This window comes from Hippocampus guttulatus, chromosome 17, assembly GCF_054856545.1.
Source record: "Hippocampus guttulatus isolate MCC_2025c chromosome 17, RoL_Hgut_1.0, whole genome shotgun sequence".
Classification (NCBI taxonomy): domain Eukaryota; kingdom Metazoa; phylum Chordata; class Actinopteri; order Syngnathiformes; family Syngnathidae; genus Hippocampus; species Hippocampus guttulatus.
Genome location: NC_141277.1, coordinates 12,957,079 through 12,981,570, shown reverse-complemented (window position 1 = coordinate 12,981,570; position 24,492 = coordinate 12,957,079). Strand labels below are relative to the sequence as shown.

The window sequence follows — 24,492 nt, the reverse complement described above, 5'->3', positions numbered from 1 at the left end:
CTGCTTCGTTTAGCTAACACAGTCGTGGAACAAATTAAGTTTGTGAACTAAAGTACCACTTGACTTTACCCATCCCATGTTTTCAAAATTAATGACCGCATTTTCCGCACTATCAGGCGCACCTAAAAGTATTAAATTTTCCCAAAAGCAGACAGTGCACCCTATAATCCTATAATAAACAGTGAAACTCCTCTACAATGAAATCATGTTTGCAGCAAGAATTTTTTCACAACAGGGAGTTTTTCGCTGTCGCAAATTTTATCTCAGATGTAATAATAATAAATAAAAAGATAGATAATAGATAAAATTATAGATAATAAAAAACGATGAGTTAAACTAAATATGCCATTTTAAATAGGTGGGTTTTGAGATGCAAAGATTAATTTACTGGTAATCATTAATACAGGTAAGTATTGATGTGGCTTGACATCCTCTTCCCAAGACGATGCATGTGTAATCTACGATCAATTTGACGAAAGAATTTAACACTCGTCATCATGAGTTCAACCAACAGTTAACATTAGCATGACTACACCTTGTGACTTTACTTTTATTCATAAAGTTACCATGCTACAACCAGTAAATTATAGAATAACCAATACTGTTTCATCATATTTTTCATAACGATTAGCCTGCAAATCTAATGACCATCTTGCCTCGTATCGTGCCTCTCGTTGTATCTTGCTCTCGTGTTCTGTGCATACTGTGGACTTTGAAGTCAAGATGGCGCCCGAGTAGGCAGCAGTCGGCAAGTGCTCTCATGAGCCTTGCTATTTTTTGTTGTTTTTTGGTTTGTTTTGTCACTTTGTGTTTGTTGTTACGTCGTGTGGACCTGATGTGGACTTTTTTCAGCATTTTTTGGCCACGACATTCATCAAGGAGGAGACTCTGTGCTTGGTGGTTGCGCCTTCTCGGCAGCATGGTTTTACCAGCACTGTTTTTGACTGGGAGGAATGTCGGCGCCATTTGACGGTCGTTGCTGGACTGTCCCGGGGCGCTTGTGTCTTGCGCCTGTAATGGGCAGCATTTTTCACAGCCCCGCTTTGTTCAGCGGAGAGATCGGTGCTGTTGAACGGTCTGCGGCTGGATGGATGTAAGGCTTGAGGAGCCGACGATGAGAAGAAAGGAGCGTCAGCGCAGAGCGCCGATGCGGATGTGGAACTGGGAGTCGCGGCTTGGAATTGAAGTGGATTTACATGGGACAGGAGATGTGAGCCAATCTCTTTTTCGTCAATGGACGCTACAGCTTCGTGTTTGCTTTCAAAACTTAGCTTGTAGCAGACGTGTGCACATTTTCAGCATGACGTCTCTGATCCACTGGTGAAAGGACACTTTGATCCTCTCCTCTTTCATCTCTAACTGCTTCAGACAACAAAGTGTATGCAGAAAAGTGGTGAAGATTGCACGACTGTCTGTGTCCTATGTGTTGTGTTGTGTTATTTTGACTTCAAAATGGCGCCGCGTGAGTGGCTGCCTTTCCAGCACCTCCTATATTTTGTTGTTCTACTTCTTCCTTTCATAACTTTGTTGCTGTGAATTGGGAATTTCTCCATTGCGAGACTAATAAAGGTTATTCTTATCTTCTTATCTTATCTTTCCAGGTGAGTTTAGTGATACGCCCTTTGGACGATTCATACGAAAAAATCAGACTGGCATTCCCATTTCTTAAATGTCGTAATTCGTAGACCTATGTGAGGTTTTTTTTCGCCGCCATCTCAAACTTTCATCCGCGCAATTCCTCAGTTGGCGGACTAAAATAGCAACCCGCATGCGCACATAACGTTATCTGTTGCAACCCCCGGCCCCCCCCCCCCAACACTGAAAACAAAACAAAACGAAAGTAAATTAGAAGAAAGACACTCACACACCACACCACAAACACACATACAGGCACAGTGAAATTGTGTTGATCACACAGTCAACTCGTGTGCGGTGACTTTTATGGTTAAACTATTTTTCGATACCGATAAAACCGGAAACGACACGCTATCGGTAACGATTTTTACCGTGAAATCCTCAGGCTTGCCGTAGTTTTTTTTTTTGTTTGTTAATTTGTTTTGACTGAGAAATTTCCTTGCGTCCCAAAAACGCACATTATTTGGAACTGTGCGTCCCGTGGGAAAATTATGCGTCTAGGACGCGGGACGCAGAGGTAACGAGATGGCTGAATCTCTAAGCATTCTCTGAGTACTACTATTATTACAACTACCACTAATACTACATTAATTAATACCTTCAACTTCACAATAATAATAAAAAATAATTAAATCAACCATGATTTTACACTATGTATTATCAATATTCATTATTCTAAACACGAGGAAAGCATTCGGCAAACATAACTGGAATCGAGCAAAAGGACTCCAAATTCCAACGGCCAAACCCGGAAGTGAAGTGCCGACATTATTGACTCCAGCTGTAACGCAAATTACTTGGTTCAAACAAACATTCTAGTGCGACCGCACAAACGTGACGACTATGCAAAAATAACTAAATAAAAGACACCACTGTTACAGAAAGGCTTTACACACTATTTAAACTGCCGATCGCGAACGGAATGAACCGTGATTGAAACTAACTGTGATGCCGCTTTTTACACCTTGTACCTTGGTTCTGTGAATCCGGAGAAAATAACTCCGGATTCACAGAATGAGATGGTGTGCGTCGCATTGTCGACTGCGCTGTGCTGCCTAAGTTCGGCCCTGACCCCTCAACCCAAGGCCGGCCATGGGTATATGGCGAACAAGGCAGTCACACTGGCCACTATCAAGAGGGGGCCTTTAAAAAAATTAAAAAATTTAAAAAAAGCTTGTTATTTCCACTTTATTGATATTAAGTGTGTTTTCTCATAAATTCTAAACCAATCATGTAAAATGTAGAATTAAAAGTATACATATATTTGCAAAACTCTGTGATGATGGCGCCCTGACCAAGTATGCAGCCAAGGCCGATGTAGGTATCAGATCTTTTTTTTTTTTTCATTCAGAAGACATTCATTTTGATACAGTAGAAAGAGAAAAATTACCTTTCCAAGGCTTTTACGAAAATAGCTTTATAAAAACAAAATCTGTCAGTGCAGAAAAACACAAAAATAAGTAAAATCAAAACAAATTGAAGGCAATACAATCATTGAGACTCTTCACATGTAAACAGATTATATTGTGTTGCGGTGTCACTTCTTTCTGCCAGTAGAATTCAAGATTGGAAATATTTGTTTCGCTCATTTTTTAAACATATTAGTGACAGGGATTTATTTCTCCATTTGCTGGAATTAATATGATATTTACCCAGTATAATTATTATATTTATGAAATTTGACAACAAAGGGGACTTGTCTTTGAAATTTAAAAAATCAGTTCTTTGTTAAAGAATATATATGTAAAAAAAAAATCCTCGTCTCACCCCTCGGGTGGTGTCCGTCCCTCATTCAGCTCGGGTCCTCTACCAGAGGCCAGGAAGCTTGAGGGTTCTGCACAGTATCCTTGCTGTTCCCAGCACTGCACATTTCTGGACTGAGATGTCCGATGTTGTTCCCGGGATCTGCTGCAACCACTCATCTAGTTTGGGGGTCACTGCCCCGAGTGCTCCGACCACCACAGGCACGACTGTCACCTTTACCTTCCAGGCTCTCTCCAGCTCCTCTCTGAGCCCTTGGTATTTCTCCAGTTTCTCGTGTTCCTTCTTTCTGATGTTTCCATCACTTGGGACCGCTACATCCACTACAACGGCTTTCCTCTGCCCTTTATCTATGATCACGAAATCCGGTTGGTTCACCATTACCATCTTGTCAGCCTGGATCTGGAAGTATTTATATATATATATATATATATATTTTTTTTTTTTCATTCATTCATTTTTCGAACCGCTTAATCCTCACTAGGGTCGCGGGTGGTGCTGGACCCTATCCCAGCTGTCTTCGGGCAGTCGGCGTGGGACACCCTAAACCGGTTGCCAGCCAATCGCAGGATACTGTATATATATATATATATATATATATATATATATATATACTGGACATAAGTGAAAAAGATGTTCAATTAGATTGGCCATTTCATATATTTTACATGTTTGGCTGAGATTCTTTGAGTTCATTTTGCTGGTTCTTATGTTGCTAGTTATTAACTGAGATCGATGAAGAAAATTTCTTTCAATCTACAGCTTTTATATTGACCAATTCGAATGTCTCGTTAAGTTATCTTCACTTCTAAATGTGAAAGCGTATTTTTTATTTGCTGAGCTCAGGGGAGCTGAAATAGCATGACATATTCTTCCGTATTCTATATACCAGTGATTCCCAACCAGTGTGCCATGAGAGATCATCTAGTGGCCCGTGTTATCCAGTCACAGTTATGCGGACAAACACTATTTATTTTCTAATTACAAAAATGTTAATTTCCCACCTATCGTAACAGGCAGAACAGAATGCCCTTACCCATACCTGTCAACTCATACGGTTTAGCCATAATTCATTTTTCTGCCGTTATTTTGACATATAAAATGCTTTGGTATGTTATAAGGATTTTTTGCTCTTTATAAGGATTTTTTTGGTAGTTTATACAGGTTGGCGCTCCAAAAAGTTGACAGGTATGCTTACCCCTCAATGAGAAGGTACATAATTAACCTGTGTTTGCACTTTTTGTGAATCGTTTTGCTAAGTGGTGCGCCGTGACATGTGTTTCGATATACATTGATATGGTTTTTCATTGTCATAAATGGCCCTCATAGAAAACCGGAAATGTGGCACGCGAAAAAACATATTCGTTTAACAACCACGCACTAGAGGGAGCACGCACCATACTACACTTTGGGAACCACTGCTGTGTGCTGTTTTTTACATAACTAACTGTTCTCCATGTGACCCTCAAAGTATACACCATATTGTTGAATGTATATTTGAAAAAACAAAAAAATTTAAAAATCGTCCTGTGGTGCGATAAGACACCTCCCCCTACACACACAAACACTATTCACCCCAAAGTATGGAGTTGAATTATTTTATCGACACTAATTACTCGACAAAGTCAATGAATACAATTTGTTATTTCCGGGGTGTAAGTTGAAAGTGAAACACAACGGACGATGGAATCGGCATCCACATGCCCGGATCAACGTATGGCTAAGGGCAACCCTTCGCCGCAGCAGAGAGCTGGAGTACTGACCGGAGAAAGGGAGGGGAGGGGTGTGTTCGGGGGAAGGAGACTGGGTTGCGGTTGCTGCAAGATAGATGCGGATGGTGCAGCGAAGATGCGCAGCCATCCACGCTAAGACAGGCCGAGCCTTGTGAAGGGAGCGAGGGCGAACAACAAAACGTCTAAGCAAAAAGGCGTGTTTTGCATTTGCGCTGATGCGTGACTTTCTCGATCCCTCGTATAAAAAAATGGATACACTCAGAGTGCGTCTACGAACTGATGTGGTAAGATACGAAGCATTGGATTCGTTAAATGATGTTGACATCCAGTCACGATTGATGTGCGTGGAAATACGGTATTATGCATTTATTCTTCTAGCAACGCTGCGCAGTTATCGTTTGACACTCATTTTCAGTTTGGTTTCATTTGTCATCCAGGCAGCGTTAGCCTATTATGCATGCCCGCAAAATGCGTATCATCTACAATTTTTAGTCAGAATGAATTCGACGTTTGGAGCATGCAAAGTGTCTCGTTTTGTGTGTGGATGCTGTGTGCTCGCGCGGTGCTGTCGCTGCTGCTATTCAGTAATCACGTTGTTTGAAAGATTCCATCTTTTCCACACATGACATCATCCTCTTCTGAAATCCAGCTACGGGTAGTGAGGCTCTCCATGCAACGCATATGCATGAATTAACCGGGAGTTTTGTATCACATCTGCTGATTTTATTCAGATTGGATGTCGAAAAAAATGCTGAAATCTCTATTAAATAGCATATCACAATATTTGTAGTTCCTCAACCAAAGGCAGACACCGTAGATGGATGGCACAGACTTATTCGCCCAAAAATGTACATCGAATCTGTAATTTCTTTTAACTGAGATCAATGAATCTTTCAAAACTAAAATATGTTATCATAACATGTCTATTTGGGCTGCAGTGCCATACGTACAGATGCCTACAAGCAATTCCATGATTTTACTACATGCCAAAAAATGCCACTTGTTTTGTAACCATGCTACATGCATTTATACTATGTAGAGTGTTTTCCTAACTTATTCAGATAAAAGATAATTTAATACAGTTGCCTCATTCTCATTTTGCATTGTGGTGTACTGTATATTACCATTGTTGCCCCGAGACAGCCATTTGAAGCCATATAAATTACCGGTAGTCTAACATGATTTTGGTGCATTTGATCAAGGCACAGGCCAACAAATTTGGACTTATGTGGTATGCGTTACCAGATTCCATTTGTAAATATCACACCGTGTGGGATGATCCCTTCAATTACTGTAGAAATCAATTAGTTTAAGGAATTAATAATCATTATCATCTTGAAAATATTTTAATAGCACCCCTGTTACTATTTGGGGGGGGGGGGGGTCATTCACAGACACACATGATCAGGGTTGCAAGGCAGTTCCCAATTGCCCATGTCTCATACACGACCACGACTACATCATCCGCAAGGGAAGATCTTGCCAGTTTCACTACCAACGTTATGCACAGATCCTAGCAACTCTATTTCTGTTTCCTTTATGTCAAACATGGCATATTCGGGCGTACTGTGCTCGGACCTCCCTGATTTGGATGCAAATGAGGGATGCTGCAAGGACTGGCCGGAAAAGTATATGTTCCATTCCACAATGGCGCAGAGAGGCACCAACACCCGTTACACCTAATTCTACATTTGCAAAGTCTATCAAAATACCAAAAGATAGAAAACTTCTCCCATGCGCAGTTAAGATTGCGTTTTTTTGCCAGACTTGCGCTGGGAATGAAAATGGGGGCCAAGATGTCAAAGCAAAAATTATAGCAAATTAAAAGTTTCTTAACAATAAAATTGGCTTGTACCATTATGTCACATAGAATAAATCGCATCTGACAAATACAATTGCGGTGTTATTTGTGGTATCCCATCATGTATTCAACAAGAAGCATCAAAGACAAAATAACATAATTATGAGATATCTGCAAACACACATAAGTTAAGAGTCTAATATGTGCAACCACATGTGCTATGCTTTACCATTATGTGGATACAAATTTACATAAATCAAATGGCTGTATCGGTCAATGTTTTCCAAAAGCTCTTTTTTTTCAGCCTCAACATGTGGACAAAAGACCAAAATGCATCAAAAATCCCTGTGTCCTAGTGCAAACCCTGTAAAATGATTCCCATATGAAAATGTACACCATTAGGACATCCAGTAGAACAAAACCAATCGAGGACAACTGTTTACTCTTTCTATCTTCTTTCTCTGTCTGTGTGTGTTGAATATGGAATATACAGCATCCAATAAACATATAGCCGCTTGAATTTCAAAGGACAGAAGTGAAAGTGATGTATTAGTTCTGCAAAGGGAGTCATTTGTTTAGTGTTTAGTACCAATCGTACAAAGGTACAGTGCACAACTGTGTTCATACCCTCAGAAAATACTCTTGATGTACCATGAAAAAAAAGCCCTCTACCAAAATGCTCAATGACCTGAAAGTAAATCACGATGGAGTGACATCATTGAGATGGAAAGTCTCTTTTATATCCCATAATGTACTGACCGAGTGACCGATTTAGCTCTTTTGCAAACCACCAATTTTACTTGATTCTTTCAGAAAGACTAAGAATGTTTACTGACCTTAGAAATGTTGACCAACCTGTTCTGGCTATTATTCAAAATAAACTTAAGTAAATAACGACCATGTGGTATTTGACTTTAAAATAAATTGGTGCTTTAGTCAATAGCCTTGCTGTACGGCATTTGTTTGTTCTCCCATGCCCACATAGGTTTTCTACGGGTACTCTGGTTTCCTCCCACATTCCATAAACATGCATGGAAGATCTAAATTATCCCTCGGTGTGATTTAGAATTTGTCTGGTGCTCTGTGGTTGATTGGCAACCAATACAGGGTGTAACGCGCCTACTGCCCGAAGACAGGTGGCTTCGGCTCCAGCACACCTGTGACCCTTGTGAATATAAATCAGATCTGCGAATGATGGCATTACTATTGGCATCATCTTTGAGTAAAGAGGTAACCTAGTCAATTATTTGGCATGGCAACATCATAGCCAATAACGTAACATGCATTTTAGGACAAAGCACCGCAATATAAGCAATTTAATAATATTTTTGTTATTTACAGTCTAATAGTGAACAATTAAATTTGTTGTATGGTCTTCAGTCATGGTTTTGTAAAGTGGAACGCTAACACGTCCAGAATCTTGCTCAACTTATTCACCGTGAAAATGGGAACAAACATAAATTAAAAAGCAATGTTCAGAATTATGAAGAGTGAATAGATATTTGTGTCGTGGAGCTTTTTCCATCTGATTTGAATGAATAAGCCACCAATCTCAGTACACAATATGGTATTGGTAACAATCACTCTGATTGGCAGAGACAAGCTGGGCACACTGCTGAGCAGTGAATTGATATAATTCAATATGTTTCTTCATATTGAACATTTAAGATTTGAATCAAGCCCAGTGCACTGTGAAATAATACACAAATACACAGAGCCCGATCAATGGCAAGATTTTGATTTTGTTTTCTTTTGCCTTTGTTTTCCATTTAAGTTTACATCGGCACCTTTATGCAGTGTGTGCATATTACTTATTTCATTTAAGTTTAAAGCATTTTTTTCATTCGGCGGCCCGGTGGGCGAGTGGTTAGCACGTCGCCCTCACAGTGCAGAGGTCGTGGGTTCGAATCTGGTTGCGGCCTTCCTGTGTGGAGTTTGCATGTTCTCCCCAGGCCTGCGTGGTTTTTCTCCGGGTCCTCCGGTTTCCTCCCACAATCCAAAAACATGCATGGCAGGCTGATTGAACACTCTAAATTGTCTTTAGGTATGAGTGTGAGCGCAGATGGTTGTTCGTCTCTGTGTGCCCTGCGATTGGCTGGCAACTGATTCAGGCTGTCCCCCGCTTACTGCCCGAAGATGGCTGGGTTGGGCTCCAGCACCCCCCACGACTCTTGCGAGGATATAGCGGATCCGAAAATGGATGGATTAATAGATAAATACATTTTTTAAATTTTTGCATGTGGCAAGTTGGAATCTGCAATCTGTGGAGTTAAGATAAATGCCAAATGTTCTAATGTATGTTCAGCTATTCCATACATGTTTTCACTAGAAAACTAAACACTAAACATCATCGGGAAAAAAAAATCATAACTATTTTGCCGAGTAATTAATTGCTTTTACAAGGCTGTAACTGAGTTAATTACTCAATTATCCATCCATTTTCCGAACCGCTTGATCCTCACTAGGGTCGCGGGGGGTGCTGGAGCCTATCCCAGCCATCTCCGGGCAGTAGGCGGGGGACACCCTGAATCAGTTGCCAGCCAATCGCAGGGCACACAGAGACGAACAACCATCCACGCCCACACTCACACCTAGGGAGAATTTAGAGCGTCCAATCAGCCTGACATGCATGTTTTTGGAATGCGGGAGGAAACCGGAGCACCCGGAGAAAACCCACGCAGGCCCGGGGAGAACATGCAAACTCCACACAGGGAGGCCGGAGCTGGAATCGAACCCGGTACCTCTGCACTGTGAAGCCGACGTGCTAACCACTGGACTACCGGGCCGCCCATTACTCAATTACTTGTTTGAAAATGTAATTTTTAACCAGTGAATTACTTTTTCAAACGAAAATGCCCAACACTGTATGTATGTATGTAATGCGTGCGGGTAAGAGTGCCTGAAACAAATACTGTACAGACAATCATCTGTGAATTTGCAAACTTGTTTTTAGTGACAGTTGAGGAACACACTTCTGGAGTGCGAACGTAGCCAAAGATATCTAGTGGGGGGGTTTTTGTACATTATTTTGTGACGTGATGGTGTTCTTTAGTCAAGTCAAGTACAACTTTATTGTCAAATGTGCTGTTTGTTTGTTTATTGAACATAAAAACGTATCCAGTAATAAATTGACAGAAAGTACGGTAAGTAAAATAGTAAAAAGGAAAGAGAAATCAGTCATCATACAACACAATTATTATGTTCAAAGGAGTAGGAAGAAGTAAAAAAAACTTATCTAGTCCTACCCCATTATGTATTTATATATAAAAAGATCATTTTTATATCAATCAGAAAAGAAAGAAAGAAAGAAGGAAGAAGTCTCCATAAAGGCTCATGCTTTGACCCCTAACCGTGATATTTTTTACAACTTTTGGTTTGTATCGGGATTTTATACATACACACCCTGGCACGCTTGTGTCAAATTGCAGTACCTTTCTCTCTTTATCAACTTAGTTCAGATTTATTATTATATTTAATTAATGTTTAGAATTTATCACCTTAACTCTGATTGATGTAGGTTGTTTATACTATTTTTTTTAATTTGTTTTTGAACACAGCAAGCGATTTACTCATTTTCAGGTCAGTTTTGAAATTATTCCACAGATTAACACCTTTGACAGATACACTTCTTTGCTTGATGTTTGTTCTTGTTATGAGTTTTTTGAATAAATTGGTACCTCTTAAATCATAGCTGCTTTCTCGAATTTCGAAAAACGTCCGAATGTTTTGTCAGAGCAGGTTATTGTGTACTTTGTATATTAATTGGGCGATTTTAAAGTCAACCAGGTCATAAAATGTCATCGTGTTTAATTTGATAAATAGTGGATATGTGGGTTCCGTATATTTTGATCTATTAATAATTCGGATTGCTTTTTTTTTGTAGGTTTAGAATAGGGAGTGTGTTTGTTTTGCAGGCATTTCCCCATATTTCCACACAGTAGGTCATATGTGGTAATAATAATGAAGAGTATAATGTGTACAAAGATCTCTTATTTAGCACTTCCTTGGTTTTGTAGAGGATCCCTACGGTTTTGGCTATTTTTCTTTTTACGTTATCGATATGTGGCTTCCAACATAGTTTTGAGTCTATTTACTAATCCGAGAAACTTGGTTTCATACGCTCTTTCTATCTCAATTGAGTTGACCATAATTTTAGCTTGGTGTTTGATTGGTCTTGTGCCAAAAACAATTAACTTCGATTTTTCCAAGTTAAGTGACAATTTATTCCTGTCGAACCAGTTTTTTAATTTGTTTAATTCAATGTGCTGTGTGTGCAACATACAGGTCGGTGGGGTCACGAAATATTCACTGAATGGTTAGATTGAAAAGTCACTGCCTACCACTCATAAATCAATCAATAAATAAAATGATTTCCTCGCCCACCGACAATTGTTTATATAGTCTCCCTTCCACCGAGTTCTCGTTTGCATGTGCTTCTTGCCTTCCTCCCGTTGTCGATCTTCATACTTTCTGTTGTTCTTTATTTGTTTTTGATATTACTACTTAGCTGGACTTGTGTAGTTTATATTTTGTTTTCTAGTGTTTCTTTCCCAGTCTTAGCCCCTATTCACTTGTGCAGTGTAGAGAGTAGAGTAGTTCTGTAAAAAAAAATTCTTTGCACCTTGTTGCGTTCGCTGTCATTCCTTTTTTTGTTCGATTATCTACCTTGTTTATTACGGTTGCTGTTTTTTTCTTTCTCCCTTAGTTTGTACATCGAGTTCAGTGCCTACCTTTTTGTAGGCATCTTATTTTAGTTATGATTGTTTATGTTCACTAGTTAGTGCTGCATTGGTTGTTGAACAAAAGCTCCGTTAAATTGCTCCTGCTTGGTTGTATTCCTTTGGGGCCTGCATTTTGTTAATACATACCTGAAAAAAAAAGAATGGTTTTCTGAAATGGAAAACTGCTACCCTGGTTTTCCCTAGGAATGAAACTGCTAAAGGAGCAGAAATCCAATCAGCTATCACCTATTAATTAGTATTTAGGTATTGTTTTTGACCAAAACCTGTCATTTAAACCACATATTGAAGGTCTTGTTCAAAAAACCGATTTATTTTGTTGCGATATATTTTACTGCGGAGCAAATTTTGTGGAGCGGTCACACATACAAAGCCGCTGAGCGTGTCAGCACCGGCGCAGAGTCGGTGCAGCTCCACTTGCGGTCACACGGCAGTTTCTGCAGCGGAGCAAAACGACAGAAAACAAAGAGCTGTCGTGTTGGTTCTTTTTAAAACTTTTACACAACTCAAGCAACGACTGTACAGGGACGTCCTTCTCCTTCTCTGTCTCCGTGCCTTCTGCTCGAGAGTGACCGCCCCCGAAAACGTAACTCGACGATGACTTCAATGACACTTAGAAAAGCAAACATGTAACGCGCCAAACAGAAAATCAAGAGTGGAAATCACAAAATAAATTCTATAAGGGGCGGGGGGTTGTGAACACACAATAAAGGAACAAACTACACAAACAATTCCGAGACAGTCCAGTCTCCTACAAAAGGAAAGATGACGTTTGGGGACTATTCCCCCCCGTTCTAGTTGAGATGGTATAACCCAAGAGGTGCTTGCTACTGTTACCAGCCAAGTCTTGTGTCGTTATTAAACAAACACATGATGGAAGTCCAACAGAGCACGAAAGCAACGCATTCTCGCCGTACGTAATCAACTCTTCTCGAGCATTTGCTCTGGAGCAAATTGGAGAGTTCACACGTGCAAATTTACATCTGTGCTGCTCCGCAAAAGAGCATTTGCTCTGGAGCTAATTTTTAAACCACCTCCCTGAGGTGGATCAAATTTGCTCCGGTGTAAGCTGTTTTCTGGGGCTACCCCGGAGCAAATTTGCACGTGTGACCGCTGCACTGGCGCAGCACCGGAGCAAACGTTGCCGTGTGAACACCCCTAATGGCAGCGATTTAAACTGTGTTCGTTGCTGGAAAAAAGGATTTACCGAAGTTTATTTTTTGTTTGGTTTATTTATTTGTTTATTTTTACGAAGAAGTTTCCTTGCGTCCCAAAAACGCACATTATTTGGAACTGTGTGTCTGGCAAGAAAATTATGCGTCTAGGACACGGGGACGCAGAGGTAACGAGATGGCTGACATTGTATAGTGTGATTGTGTACGATATTTTGTTTTACTGTTGTCACAATGTCTTGGCTGCCCCATGGCCAGGTCACTCTATAAAAAGACATTTTTAATCTAAATTTTTTTTTGTTGTCTTTTTTTAACCTGGTTAAACAAAGGAGAAATAGCTTTTGAAATGTCATGGTAATTCTATATATTTGACCATTTTTTACTATTGAGTTATTTCAATTGTTGAACATCGAGTAACAGAATTTCAGTATTTCAATTACCAAGAACACTGAATCAATGTTGCCAATAACTGACTGAAATTCTGCACCCAGTACACCAGAGATTCACTCATATTTCCAATTCCAATCAAGAACATTAGACAACATTGCCAAAAAGTCAATGATGCAATGTTGAAAATCCCATGTTGACTATACATCTACGTTGCACGTTGAATAAAAGTGAAATAAGTGAAAGTGACTTTTTTGAATAACTAGTAATCCGTCCCGCTATTATTGAATTACTAATTTGATTAAACAGTTCTTAGTCTACCCTCACAACTTTATAGTGGCCACACAGTGCTGTGAAAGACTATTGCAGCCCTTCAGAATAATGGAGTGTCATGTAAATATCGCTGGGGTGCAGAAACATCACAGTGTGGTGCATGCATAGTTTGTACATGCACCAAAACGAATAGTTCATGAATACTAAAGTAAAGGAGGAAAAATGCACCCTTGGTTCACCAAAACAACACAAACACATGTACATTATGAAACACAAAAAAACATCTTTAATCATGAAGCATTATGGAATGAGGTCAACCACTGGAGGAGTGATGTCATGTTTGCGCAAAGTCATGTTTTCGGCACGTGGACGTCTCGTGTACATCAAAGTGGAGGAAGGAAAGATTTGCATTTTCAACCTGAAAATACAGTCATGATGAGGAGTTTGTGTCAGCTCAGTATGATTCAGATTCAAGAAACTTTATTTACCCCTATGGGGTCATTTGGACTTAACAGGCACGCTCTGCACAAGAAACATGAAAAACAATGACGGACAAGGGATACAGTGCGAAGGGCCTGTCGGTACTCGCCGTATGTACAGATCTTAGTTGAGAAAGTAAACACTAGGGAAGGAGAGGGGAAAAAAACATGCTCGAACTATCCTCTTCTGAGGATAATTTAAATCTTGGAGAAAAAAAATACCCTGCACATCAAAGCATATGACAGTTACAACAAGTCACAAGACATAACATGTAATGAGAGGGCGGATGGATGGGGGGGAGCGCGACGCAGCCCAACCGGCGTGCTGCCAGTCCATTCAGCGCACAGCAGATCAGGTCACATCACGAGGAAAAGCCAGGAACAATGAAGGCGTTATGATAAGGACAGGCCGCAGCTGCTTCGTCAAGGTCTGCTCATGGAGACAGTCCCGGCATAACAGTCCATGGCCGAGAAGGATTGTTGGTTATATTCTGTGTGCTGTCGACAAAGTGTTATCTAGGTTTAAAAACCGACATCAAATTTGAAGAATTTGATGAAACGTGGCAGCATGACGGACATGAAAGCTTGCTGAGTTTCTTTCTGTGAAGCAGAGCTCCCACTCAGGCAGGGGGTCCCCAATTTTGATCTGCATAATGTACACGATAGTTATGAGTAAATACAATTCAATTTCAGTAACATGGAGGATATTTTTCCAATGTCATAGTCATCATCAGATACCATCAACATTATGTTGATTAAATGTTTATCAATGATATATCAACATCAACCATTTGTATAAAATACGAACAATCACTCACTGACCTTTTATGTGGGCAGATTTAAGTTCAGTTAAGTTTTTTTATGGCAACTAGTCTTGGTTCAAACATTCCACTGTAACAGATAAATTAGAAAAAAAAAGAAGTTTCTGTAAATCAACACATGACTTATTTGTAAAGATCCGTATTGTTCCTAATGATTTTTGTTGTTTCTCTTCTAGGCAACATCCACAACCATTGAGCTTGATGGCGAAAACTAAAGGAGTCCTTTTAAGATGACACTCACAGGGCCACCTGACCTATTGGTATCAAGTGTGCATCGAGACATAAAAATTACCCGCATTTCATCCCTCTCCAAATCCTTGCAACTCTCCAAAGAATGTAATTCTTTAAATTGCAGCACATTGGAAGACATTAAAAACAAGGACGATAAGCATCACTGCCGTATTTTGGAATACAACTCACAGGAATACCCAAAACATCATAAATACTCAATGCATTCCCCACACAAGAAGAAGAGTGACAGGCATGGAACTAACCCAGATATTGTCTGGAATGCCCTGGGTCATCATCAGCGGTACCGCTTTTCTGCTCCAGACATTTTCAACTATCGGTTAACAGCTCAACCAATGGATTCCAGTATAAACAGTGAGCCTGCCGTCCCTGAGCAAAAACGAAGAGCTCGGTCAAAAAGTGCGCCTCGAGTCCAAACTAATCTCACCCCTATATCATTTGAGTCCACATCCTCTGGGAGGAAGGGAAGGGAGTCCCGATGCACCGTTGGAGAATCTCAATGGAGACCTGCTTTCTCACCACGTAAGGAGTCCTCCTATGCAGCTAATAGAGCTCATGAAGGACATCCTGTTGGACTTCAACCTCAAATAAGTAGTAACAATATATATTCACCACATTACGTAGCTAATACGTATGAGGAGGCATTGCTGGATAAACCGGCAACCAGCCCTCATGTCAGATGTCGGGTAGACATCAAACCAAATGATTTGGCATTACATCACACTGGACATAAACCTCCTCCTCCTCAAATGGACATCTCCTGGCAAAGACACCACAATTGGGGGGGTAGGAGCCTGACCGTGCCCCGCCATTTCTCCTATTCCAGAGTACCAACGCCCACAGATTCATTGGGCACAGAGAGTCAGCAAGCTTCTCAAAATTCCTACAGTCTGCCAAATAAGTACAAACACCAAATGGAAGTTCCTTTCGAAGGGATGTCTTCTTCTGGATATGACATGGAAAACAGGACTCACTCCAGCCCTCACATGCCAATCCCATTGTTTTATGAAGAGGATCCTAGTAGATATGTTACCACTGCTCCTCCTCAGCCCAGTTCTTATTTTCACAATCAACGTAACACAGGACAAGCCTCCAAAGTGCAATATGTACACGATCAAAGAGGTCGAGCGGTACATGCTGTGGGTGCAAGGCCTTACTACAATGAAATGGAGCACTATCCATACACTTTACAGGCAGGGTATCCAAAATCCTTTGCAGCAAATGAGCCAGGGCCATATATCATACAACCGCAACCAACAAGAATATTTTATGGGGATGATCCAAGGACTTATCAAATTCAGACTGCTCCGCCAAGGTTTTTTTATTCACGGGACATTCATGCCATGCCACCACAGCACCATATCCCAGCAAGGGCACATTATACAGACAACCAAAAAAATGTGAAAATTATTCCGGCACACACAGATGACTGGTACAGTTCATATGGTTCTAGATATTCCTCTAATCCGGTATCTTATGTGTCCCAAATCACTCCAACCAGAGTCCAACAAGAGGCCGTATTCATGCCTTGGTATTCTAACCCTTCCGCAGAAACTCAAAGAATTGGCACAGATTCTAAATCCTACTCAAGATCATTGGATGATATTCTCACCTCGCATCCAGAGAGGGAACAACACCCTTCTGTTCAACGGCATCAGAGCTATCATGATCTCGATCCACGGAAACCTGTAGGAGCCTCAGATGACAAACCACAGCCAGTTGTCGTCAATCTCTCCACTTCACCAAGACGTTATGCAGCTTTATCCATGTCTGATAACTGCTTGATTGACCAAAGCCCTCCAGCAACATCGACAAACACAACAAGCAAACAGTGGTTAGTAACTCCCGAGATTACAATCACTGATAATGACTTTCGGACTGGGAATCTTAGGAAGGCTGAAGGCAAGTCTGCCAGTTGGGAGATGCTAGACTCGAGAGGCGCTGAAGGTCAGAATGACATTAAAGCCTCAACCAAAGAAAAGCCACATGACAACTCTCTACAGCAAAGCCTTGAACAACTTGATGAGCTGCTGGCTGATCTTGTGACTGACTACAAACCGCCCAGTCGAAGGGCGAGCGAGGACATACTGGATCAGCTGAAGAAGCTAATTGACGAGGAAGAGGCTGTATGTCTGTCAAGGAAGAGCTCGGAGGCTGTTGCAGAAGAACCACCTCCTCTTGACAAGCAACCGACTTCAATAAGATTAAATCCCAATTCATTTCAAGATATGGATGGCGCAAGTGATGCAATGAAGGGGGGAGATGAATGCTCCCCGGATCAGAGTCCGGATGAGGATGACACAATGATGTGTTCAAACAACAAATGCCGGAGAACCGAAACTCTGTTCAATGCTTGCCTTTACTTTAAATCCTGCCACAGCTGCTACACCTATTACTGCTCTCGCAACTGCCGAAGAGAAGACTGGGACATTCATAAAGAGAGTTGTGTTTATGGCAGGATTGGCAGCTCATGTCGACATATCATCAAACACTGTCGTGAGACTATTGAAGTCCACAAAGCCTTCTCCCGTCTTGCCAAAGTTGGTTATCTTTCTCGAGGTAGAGGCGTACTCTTCCTAGGTTTCCCAAACACTTTGTCTTCCAGTAACTTTTTGCAGGCAGGCCTGGATAGTCTACCTATGTCACCGACATACTTGTCCCTAAGAGAGCTTGAAAGTTTCAAAGACAACCTCGGAGAGTACTGTAAAGAATTGCAAGAAGCTGGAAAAGAATATGACCCAAATGAATGTTTTATCTTGAATGTATCCATTGCGGTCGGTGAGCAGCTGCCTGATGGACCTTCACCAAGGAATCAATCTCCAGCCGTAAGAAAATATGCAAAGGTTGCTCTGGCTTCTTTTAGTCCTGACAGAAAGATCCACAAGAAACAGGGTGAGATGGAAACCCTGATCCTAACTCCACCGCCAGGAACAGCAGATATTGACAAAGCAGGAGAAGAAGGCAGGAAGGCCAGAGAAATCTGTTTTATCAATATACAACGAGAGTTAAGGATTCGAGGAGTGTTCTTACGCCATGAATACCCTCAAGTGTATGAGCAGCTTTGTGACTTTGTGGAAAATAACCTAAGATTCACCCCCACCACTATTTATCCGATTGATAAGAGGACAGGTAAACAGTTTATGTGTATGATTATGGCTGCCTCTGAGCCAAGAACATTGGACTGGGTAGGGACTCCGCATCTTCTTGATGACATCATTTAAATGCACATATGTGTTTGTGCACACAAACTATACTGTACCTTTTTTTAGTTTATTTATTTTATCAGTCTAATTTTTTTAACAGAATAGTGTACATTATTTTTAACATACATAGTTTTTAATCCAAGTTATTGATCTGTATTTTGGCTGCTTACTGTTACATAGACAGCATATTTCCTTCACAAGGAGTGTCCCAATATTTAATAATAGTTTATCAAGAAAAGATTCATTGTTGTGTTCTTGACATCAAAGGAAATTCTATGCAATGCCGATTTCTGAGTTAGGGATGACATTTTATACACACACAAACAATTTTATTGCTGATTATCATTATAATATATTTGGGTGCAAGTAATTTAACATAAATGTATGATATAAAATCAGTTGCAGTAATGTTAGGAAGAGAATTATTAATTCCGAAGGGATGGGAAGAAAAGAGGCTTTAGCAGCTCTTGAATGACCACAGAGTTTGATGGGTTAATAAATGAAACATAAAAATGAAAAGCTAATTTTAAAAAAATGAAAATGAAAAACTATATTATCTTTAGATGGATTATCCATACATCAATTTTCTGATCCGCTTATCCTCACAAGTGTTGCAGGCGTGTCGGAGCGTACCCCAGCTGTCTTCGGGCAGCAAGCGGGGTACACCCTGAATTGGTTGCCAACCAATCACAGGGCACACAGAGACGAATAACCATTCGCGCTCACAATCACACCTAGGGACAATTTAGAGTGATCCCTTTGATCCATTAACCTGCAATGCATATTTTTGGAATGTGGGAGGAAACCGGATTACCTGGAGAAAACCCACACAGGCACGGGGAGAACATGCAAACCTGACTACACAGGAAGGCCAGGGGCTAGAGTCAGCCTTATGTATGAAGGCTCGTTTATCATGTGTTGAGCCTGGAAGACGAATGAAACCTGGCACTTTTGAGAAAAAAAAATTAACTGCCGTTCACAGCCGCCAGGATCAGCATGTTCGCTAAAGGGTCATTCCAGAATTGGAGGGAGATTTTACATTCCGCCCATCAAATGTTAAATAATCCACATACAAAATCTTAACGGGCAGCCCCATTGTTGAGTGGTTAGCATGTCAACTTCATGGTGCAGAGGTATCGGGTTCAATTCCAGCTCCGGCCTTTCTGTGTGGACTATGCATGTTCTCCCCGTGCTTGCATGGGTTTTCTCCAGGTACTCCGGTTTCCTCCCACATTCCAAAAACATGCATGGCAGGCTGATTGAACACTCCAAATTGTCCCTTGGTGTGAGTGTGAGCCCGAATGGTTGTTTGTTTCTGTGTGCCCTGCGATTGGCTGGACAGCACTTCAGTGTCCCCCGCCTACTGCCCGAAAACAGCTGGAATAGGCTTCAGAAACCCCCGTGACCCTAGTGAGGATAAAGCGGTTCGGAAAATGAATGAATGAACAAATTACTAAAACATCCAGATTCTGCATACATTTATTTGTCCTGAGAACAAATCTGAAAAAAAAAATGAAAAAAAACTCAGAGGAAATAATGCTTGAAAATATTTTTTAAAATACCAAATAAGTCTGGAGTATCCCTTATGATGGCATTTTTCTCTTGATGATGAAATTCAGTCTCCAATAAAAGAGTTCAAATGAAAATTACCTTGCTTTTTTTTTACATATTATTTGTTCATTGCTGTCTCTTGTAACTGTGGGAGCTTTAGTTTTAATGAATGTAATATTTGAAATAATTATCATTCGAACGTGTGTCCCACAACATGCATGGAAACCGGTTAACATAACCTTTTTTAGCATGGTACAAGAAGAGGAAAGCAGTGAATCACATGATATAGTGGACTTGACATTATCAAACAGTTTTCCAAAAGAATGGATTGAGCAAAGGTATGTCCTCTTTTGTATTTTTCGGATTTCTATAAATATAGCGTTGCTTGATTGTCTCACTCTACCTCCTGCAACATTGTTATGGATGTGGTCATTTTTTCCCTACTTATTTACAAAAGTAAATTTGTCCTACATTTGCTCACCTAACAGCTAACAGCTAGCTAAAAAGCCAGCTCCTACTCCTGAGCGAAAGCAAACATTCGTCCAGATGTGCAACTGTTACTGTGATTACAGTGACAGGAATTATAAACACCATATAAATCATGTCATAAAACTTGTACCATTGATCTCAGCTGAGCTAATCGAGCCTTGGTAGTTTCTTACTTATTATTGATGAATATGTAGCAGAAAACCAAAAACGTGAAGGTTTATTTTTCAAGAATTTGGAAGCCAAAATGTCCCAAAATGTAGTCGACATGCTAAGCACTCGACTACCAGGCCGCCCTGATTATATTATATTATATTATATTATATTATATTATATTATAATATGAAGCCATTTTTCCACACTGCTTATCTTCATTTGGGTCAGGGGTGAGCTGGAGCCTATCCCAGCTGACATTGGGCATACCTTGGACTAGTCACCAGCCAATCGCAAGTCACAAAAAAAAACAAAAAAAAAAACATTCACACTCACACCTATTAACATTTTCATCCATCCATCCATTTTCTGATCCGCTTTATCCTCACAAGGGTCGCGGCGGGTGCTGGAACCTACTATCCCAGCTAACCTTGGGCAGTAGGCGGGGGACACCCTGAACCGGTCACCAGTCAATCGCAGGGCACACGTAGTCAAAGAACCATCTGCGCTCACACTCACACCTAGGGACAATTTAGAGCATTCCATCAATCTGCCATACATTTGGAATGTGGGAGGAAACTGGAGTACCCGGAGAAAACCCACGCAGCCACGGGGAGAACATGCAAATTCCACACAGGGAGTTCAGAGCCGGAATCGAACCCTGCATCTCTGCACTGTGAGGTCGACGCACTGAACCAGTCGACCACTGGGCCGACATTTTAGAGTCTTTAAATAACGTGTCATCCATGTTTTGTACGAGGAAGCCCGAGCCAACATTCAAATGAGGGACCTTTGGATGTGAGCTAGTTGTTCACCAAACACCCCTGCCACTTCCTTTATTAGATGGTTTTATTATTTAGTACTTTTATATAATTAAAAATAATACAATAATTGCTCAGATAATAGATGGTTGGATGGTTTGGGCAATGTTCATTCAATTCACATTTCGTGACAATGTGAATGGAAATGTATGACATTGGGAAAGTGTTTGCCGCATAGGTGTCAAACTCTGGCCTGCGGGCCAAATATGGCCCGCGGTGTAATTATATTTGGCCCGCAAGGCAATACTAAATTACTATTAGAGCTGGCCCGCCGGTATTATACAGCGCATGTACCGCTGATACTACAAATCCCAGAATGCTCAGCTGGTGTTTTGGCGCCTCCCTCGGGACCAATGAACACTCTCTCCGTTGTTGATAGTATACATCGCTACCTCACGCAACTACTGGCACCGCGCTACCTCTCCCAAAAATGGCGAAAAAAAAGGCAGGAAACAGGACCTTTCTGGACAGGTGGGAGACAGAATATCTTTTTATAAATCTAAAAGACAAACCTGTGTGTCTTGTATGTGGAGCCAACATGGCTATAAACAAGGAGTACAATATACGACGACACAATGAAACAAAACACGACGACAAGTACATGGACATGGACACGACTCAGCGGCGCCAGAAACCGGAGGAGATGAAAAGACGTTTGGCGACACAACAGACTATGTTTAAAAAAGCCACATCGCAAAGTGAGGCTGCTGTGGCGGCAGAAATTGCGAAATCAGCGCGGCCCTTCAATGAGGGAGAGTTCGTGAAAAAGTGCATGATGAGAGTTTGTGATCTCGTGTGCCCAGAGAAAAAGAAAGCATTTTCAAATGTGAGCCTGAGCAGGAACACAATCGCTGCTCGCTCATGTGAACTTGCCACCAACTTATTTGAGCAGCTGATGGAGAAGGGAAAAGATTTTGTTGCATTCTCCCTTGCTGTGGATGAGAGCAGCGACACATGTGATACTGCCCAGCTGTCAGTCTTCATCCGTGGAGTGGACTCAAATATGTGTGTTACGGGGGAACGTTTGGGATTAAAATCAATGCATGGCACCACCACAGGAAATTACATATTTGAAGAGGTTTCCACCTGTGTCACTCAAATGAAGCTGCCGTGGGATAAACTTGTGGGACTAACGACAGATGGCGCGCCAGCAATGTGCGGTCAAAAGAGTGGACTGGTGGGCAGGGTTCAGGAGAGGATGCGGTTGGAGAACTGTGCAGGTGAGCTAACTGTTTACCACTGCCTCATACATCAAGAATCACTGTGTGGCAAAGCCCTAAAGATGGAACATGTTATGACCTCAGTAACACGAGTAGTGAACTTTATAAGAGCAAAAGGTCTGAATCACCGCCAGTTCAAGTCTTTTCTCGAGGAATGTGGTTCAGAATACGAGGATGTGCCGTATCACACAGACGTGAGATGGTTAAGCAGAGGGAAAGTAATGAACCGATATTTTGAGCTGCGTGAGGAAATATGTCAGTTCCTGGACAGCAAAGGGAAAGACACTGTGGAGCTCCGTGAGCCAAAGTTTTTGTGTGAACTGGCCTTTCTGTGTGACATCACAAACCATCTTGATGCACTAAACCTGCAGCTTCAGGGGAGGGAACGTATCATCACAGTCATGTACGCTGCAGTGAGGGCCTTTAAAACTAAACTGTGCTTGTGGGAGAATCAGATGCTCCAAGGGAACCTGGGCCATTTTCCCTGCTGCCAAACCATTTCAATGCACATCTCAACCACCGTGTTTCCATGTGCACAGTTTGCTGATAAACTCCGCGCACTCTGTGCTGAGTTTGCCCGGCGATTTGCCGACTTTGATGTCCAGAAATGTAGGTTTGAACTACTGAGCAATCCGTTTGCAGTTGATGTGGAAAATGCACCAACCAACCTCCAAATGGAGCTGATTGAACTCCAGTGTAGTGACACACTGAAGTCAAAGTATGACGCTGTGGGTGCTGCACAGTTTACACATTTCATCCCTGACACAATGCCTCAGCTCCGCACCCAAGCTGCTCAGATGCTCTCCGTGTTCGGCAGCACTTATCTATGTGAGCAACTATTCTCCTCGATGAAGATGATCAAAACAGCTCACAGGAGACGTCTGACTGATGAACACCTTTGCTCAATCCTAAGGATTTCCTCAGCTCAGAGCCTGACCCCAGACATCAATGAACTGGCATCCAAGAAGAGATGCCAGGTATCTGGCTTGAGCACTTCAGAGTAGATCAGTGTGTTGCAAACTGAGTAATAATTCATGTTTTCTTTGAGCACTTTCTTGCTTCTTCTCCAAGGCATGGACTTGAATGGTTGCACTTTCACTGAAGGATATTATTGTTAGTTAATTTATTATTAGCCTGTGGAAAAAGTTTACTTTTGAAATTTAAATCAGAAGGCTGCAAATAAATAAAAGGCATACAATTTTCATTTAAATTTTATCTAAGGAATAAATGCCATTTATGTGTTTTTTTAATTTGAAATTCAATTTTGCATATGTGCAATATTATGCTATACATCATAAAGTATTCAGCTTTGCTTGTTCCATATTCAGTGTTTAAGCAAAAGTTGTTTGTGTCCAAATGCACAGGTTCATTGTTATATCTGAAGGAAAAATTTCAATAAATATCAATGTTGGCCCGCGAGTTTGTCCAAGTTTTAAATTTTGGCCACTGTGTATTTGAGTTTGACACCCCTGGTTTGCCGTGTTCGTTGACTGGCCACCAGTTTAGGCTGCAGTCAGCCTTTCACTCAAGTCAAATTTAAAAATATGTTTTCTATGCTCTTTGTTGCTCACAGAATATTCCTCCAAGTTTTGTTTGATTGAAGCAATACTGGACATGATGGCTATCTTTGCAATGAATGTTTGCATTGGAATTTTAACAGTGAAAATAACTTGACTTCTAATGCAAGACAAAATAACTGCAATGCCCTCACATGACCGTATTAAAAAACATAGCAGGTATAATTGTCGTTAGAACAAAGTGACAGAGATGTGCCATAATAGATACTGTATGTACTCCATTAAATTTTCAGTGTTCAGTGGTATTTTTTGGGCTGTGTTTGTTGCGTGTGATTTATGTCTTCAATTTTACATTATAACCATGACATAGCTCCTTTGTTGCATGAGTTTTATGGCGAGGGAAACGGGGCAGCGACCCCATCCTTCCACTGAGGGGATGTGGTTGGGGTATTACAGTTCCCCATCCACCTCCACCCCTGTCAATGTGAATG

The 24,492-nt window shown here is 41.1% G+C and overlaps 2 protein-coding genes across 2 annotated transcripts; both read left to right on the top strand.

Annotated features, from left to right (window-relative positions):
- Positions 1-5,214: 5,214 nt before the first annotated feature.
- On the top strand, positions 5,215-18,969 carry ajm1 (apical junction component 1 homolog). Its single transcript, XM_086135181.1, has 2 exons — positions 5,215-5,413; positions 14,978-18,969. The coding sequence occupies exon 2, from the start codon at positions 15,032-15,034 to the stop codon at positions 18,269-18,271; it is 3,240 nt and encodes a 1,079-aa protein (XP_085991307.1). The 5' UTR covers positions 5,215-5,413; positions 14,978-15,031; the 3' UTR covers positions 18,272-18,969.
- Positions 18,970-21,097: 2,128 nt separating this feature from the next.
- Positions 21,098-24,271, top strand: LOC147192171 (general transcription factor II-I repeat domain-containing protein 2-like). The gene has a single exon (XM_086135185.1). The coding sequence runs from the start codon at positions 21,695-21,697 to the stop codon at positions 23,486-23,488; it is 1,794 nt and encodes a 597-aa protein (XP_085991311.1). The 5' UTR covers positions 21,098-21,694; the 3' UTR covers positions 23,489-24,271.
- Positions 24,272-24,492: the final 221 nt, after the last annotated feature.

Bases quoted from the DNA above. Each gene is read 5' to 3' on its own strand.
- LOC147192171 (XM_086135185.1), top strand. From the start codon at position 21,695: ATGGCGAAAAAAAAGGCAGGAAACAGGACCTTTCTGGACAGGTGGGAG.
- ajm1 (XM_086135181.1), top strand. From the start codon at position 15,032: ATGACACTCACAGGGCCACCTGACCTATTGGTATCAAGTGTGCATCGA.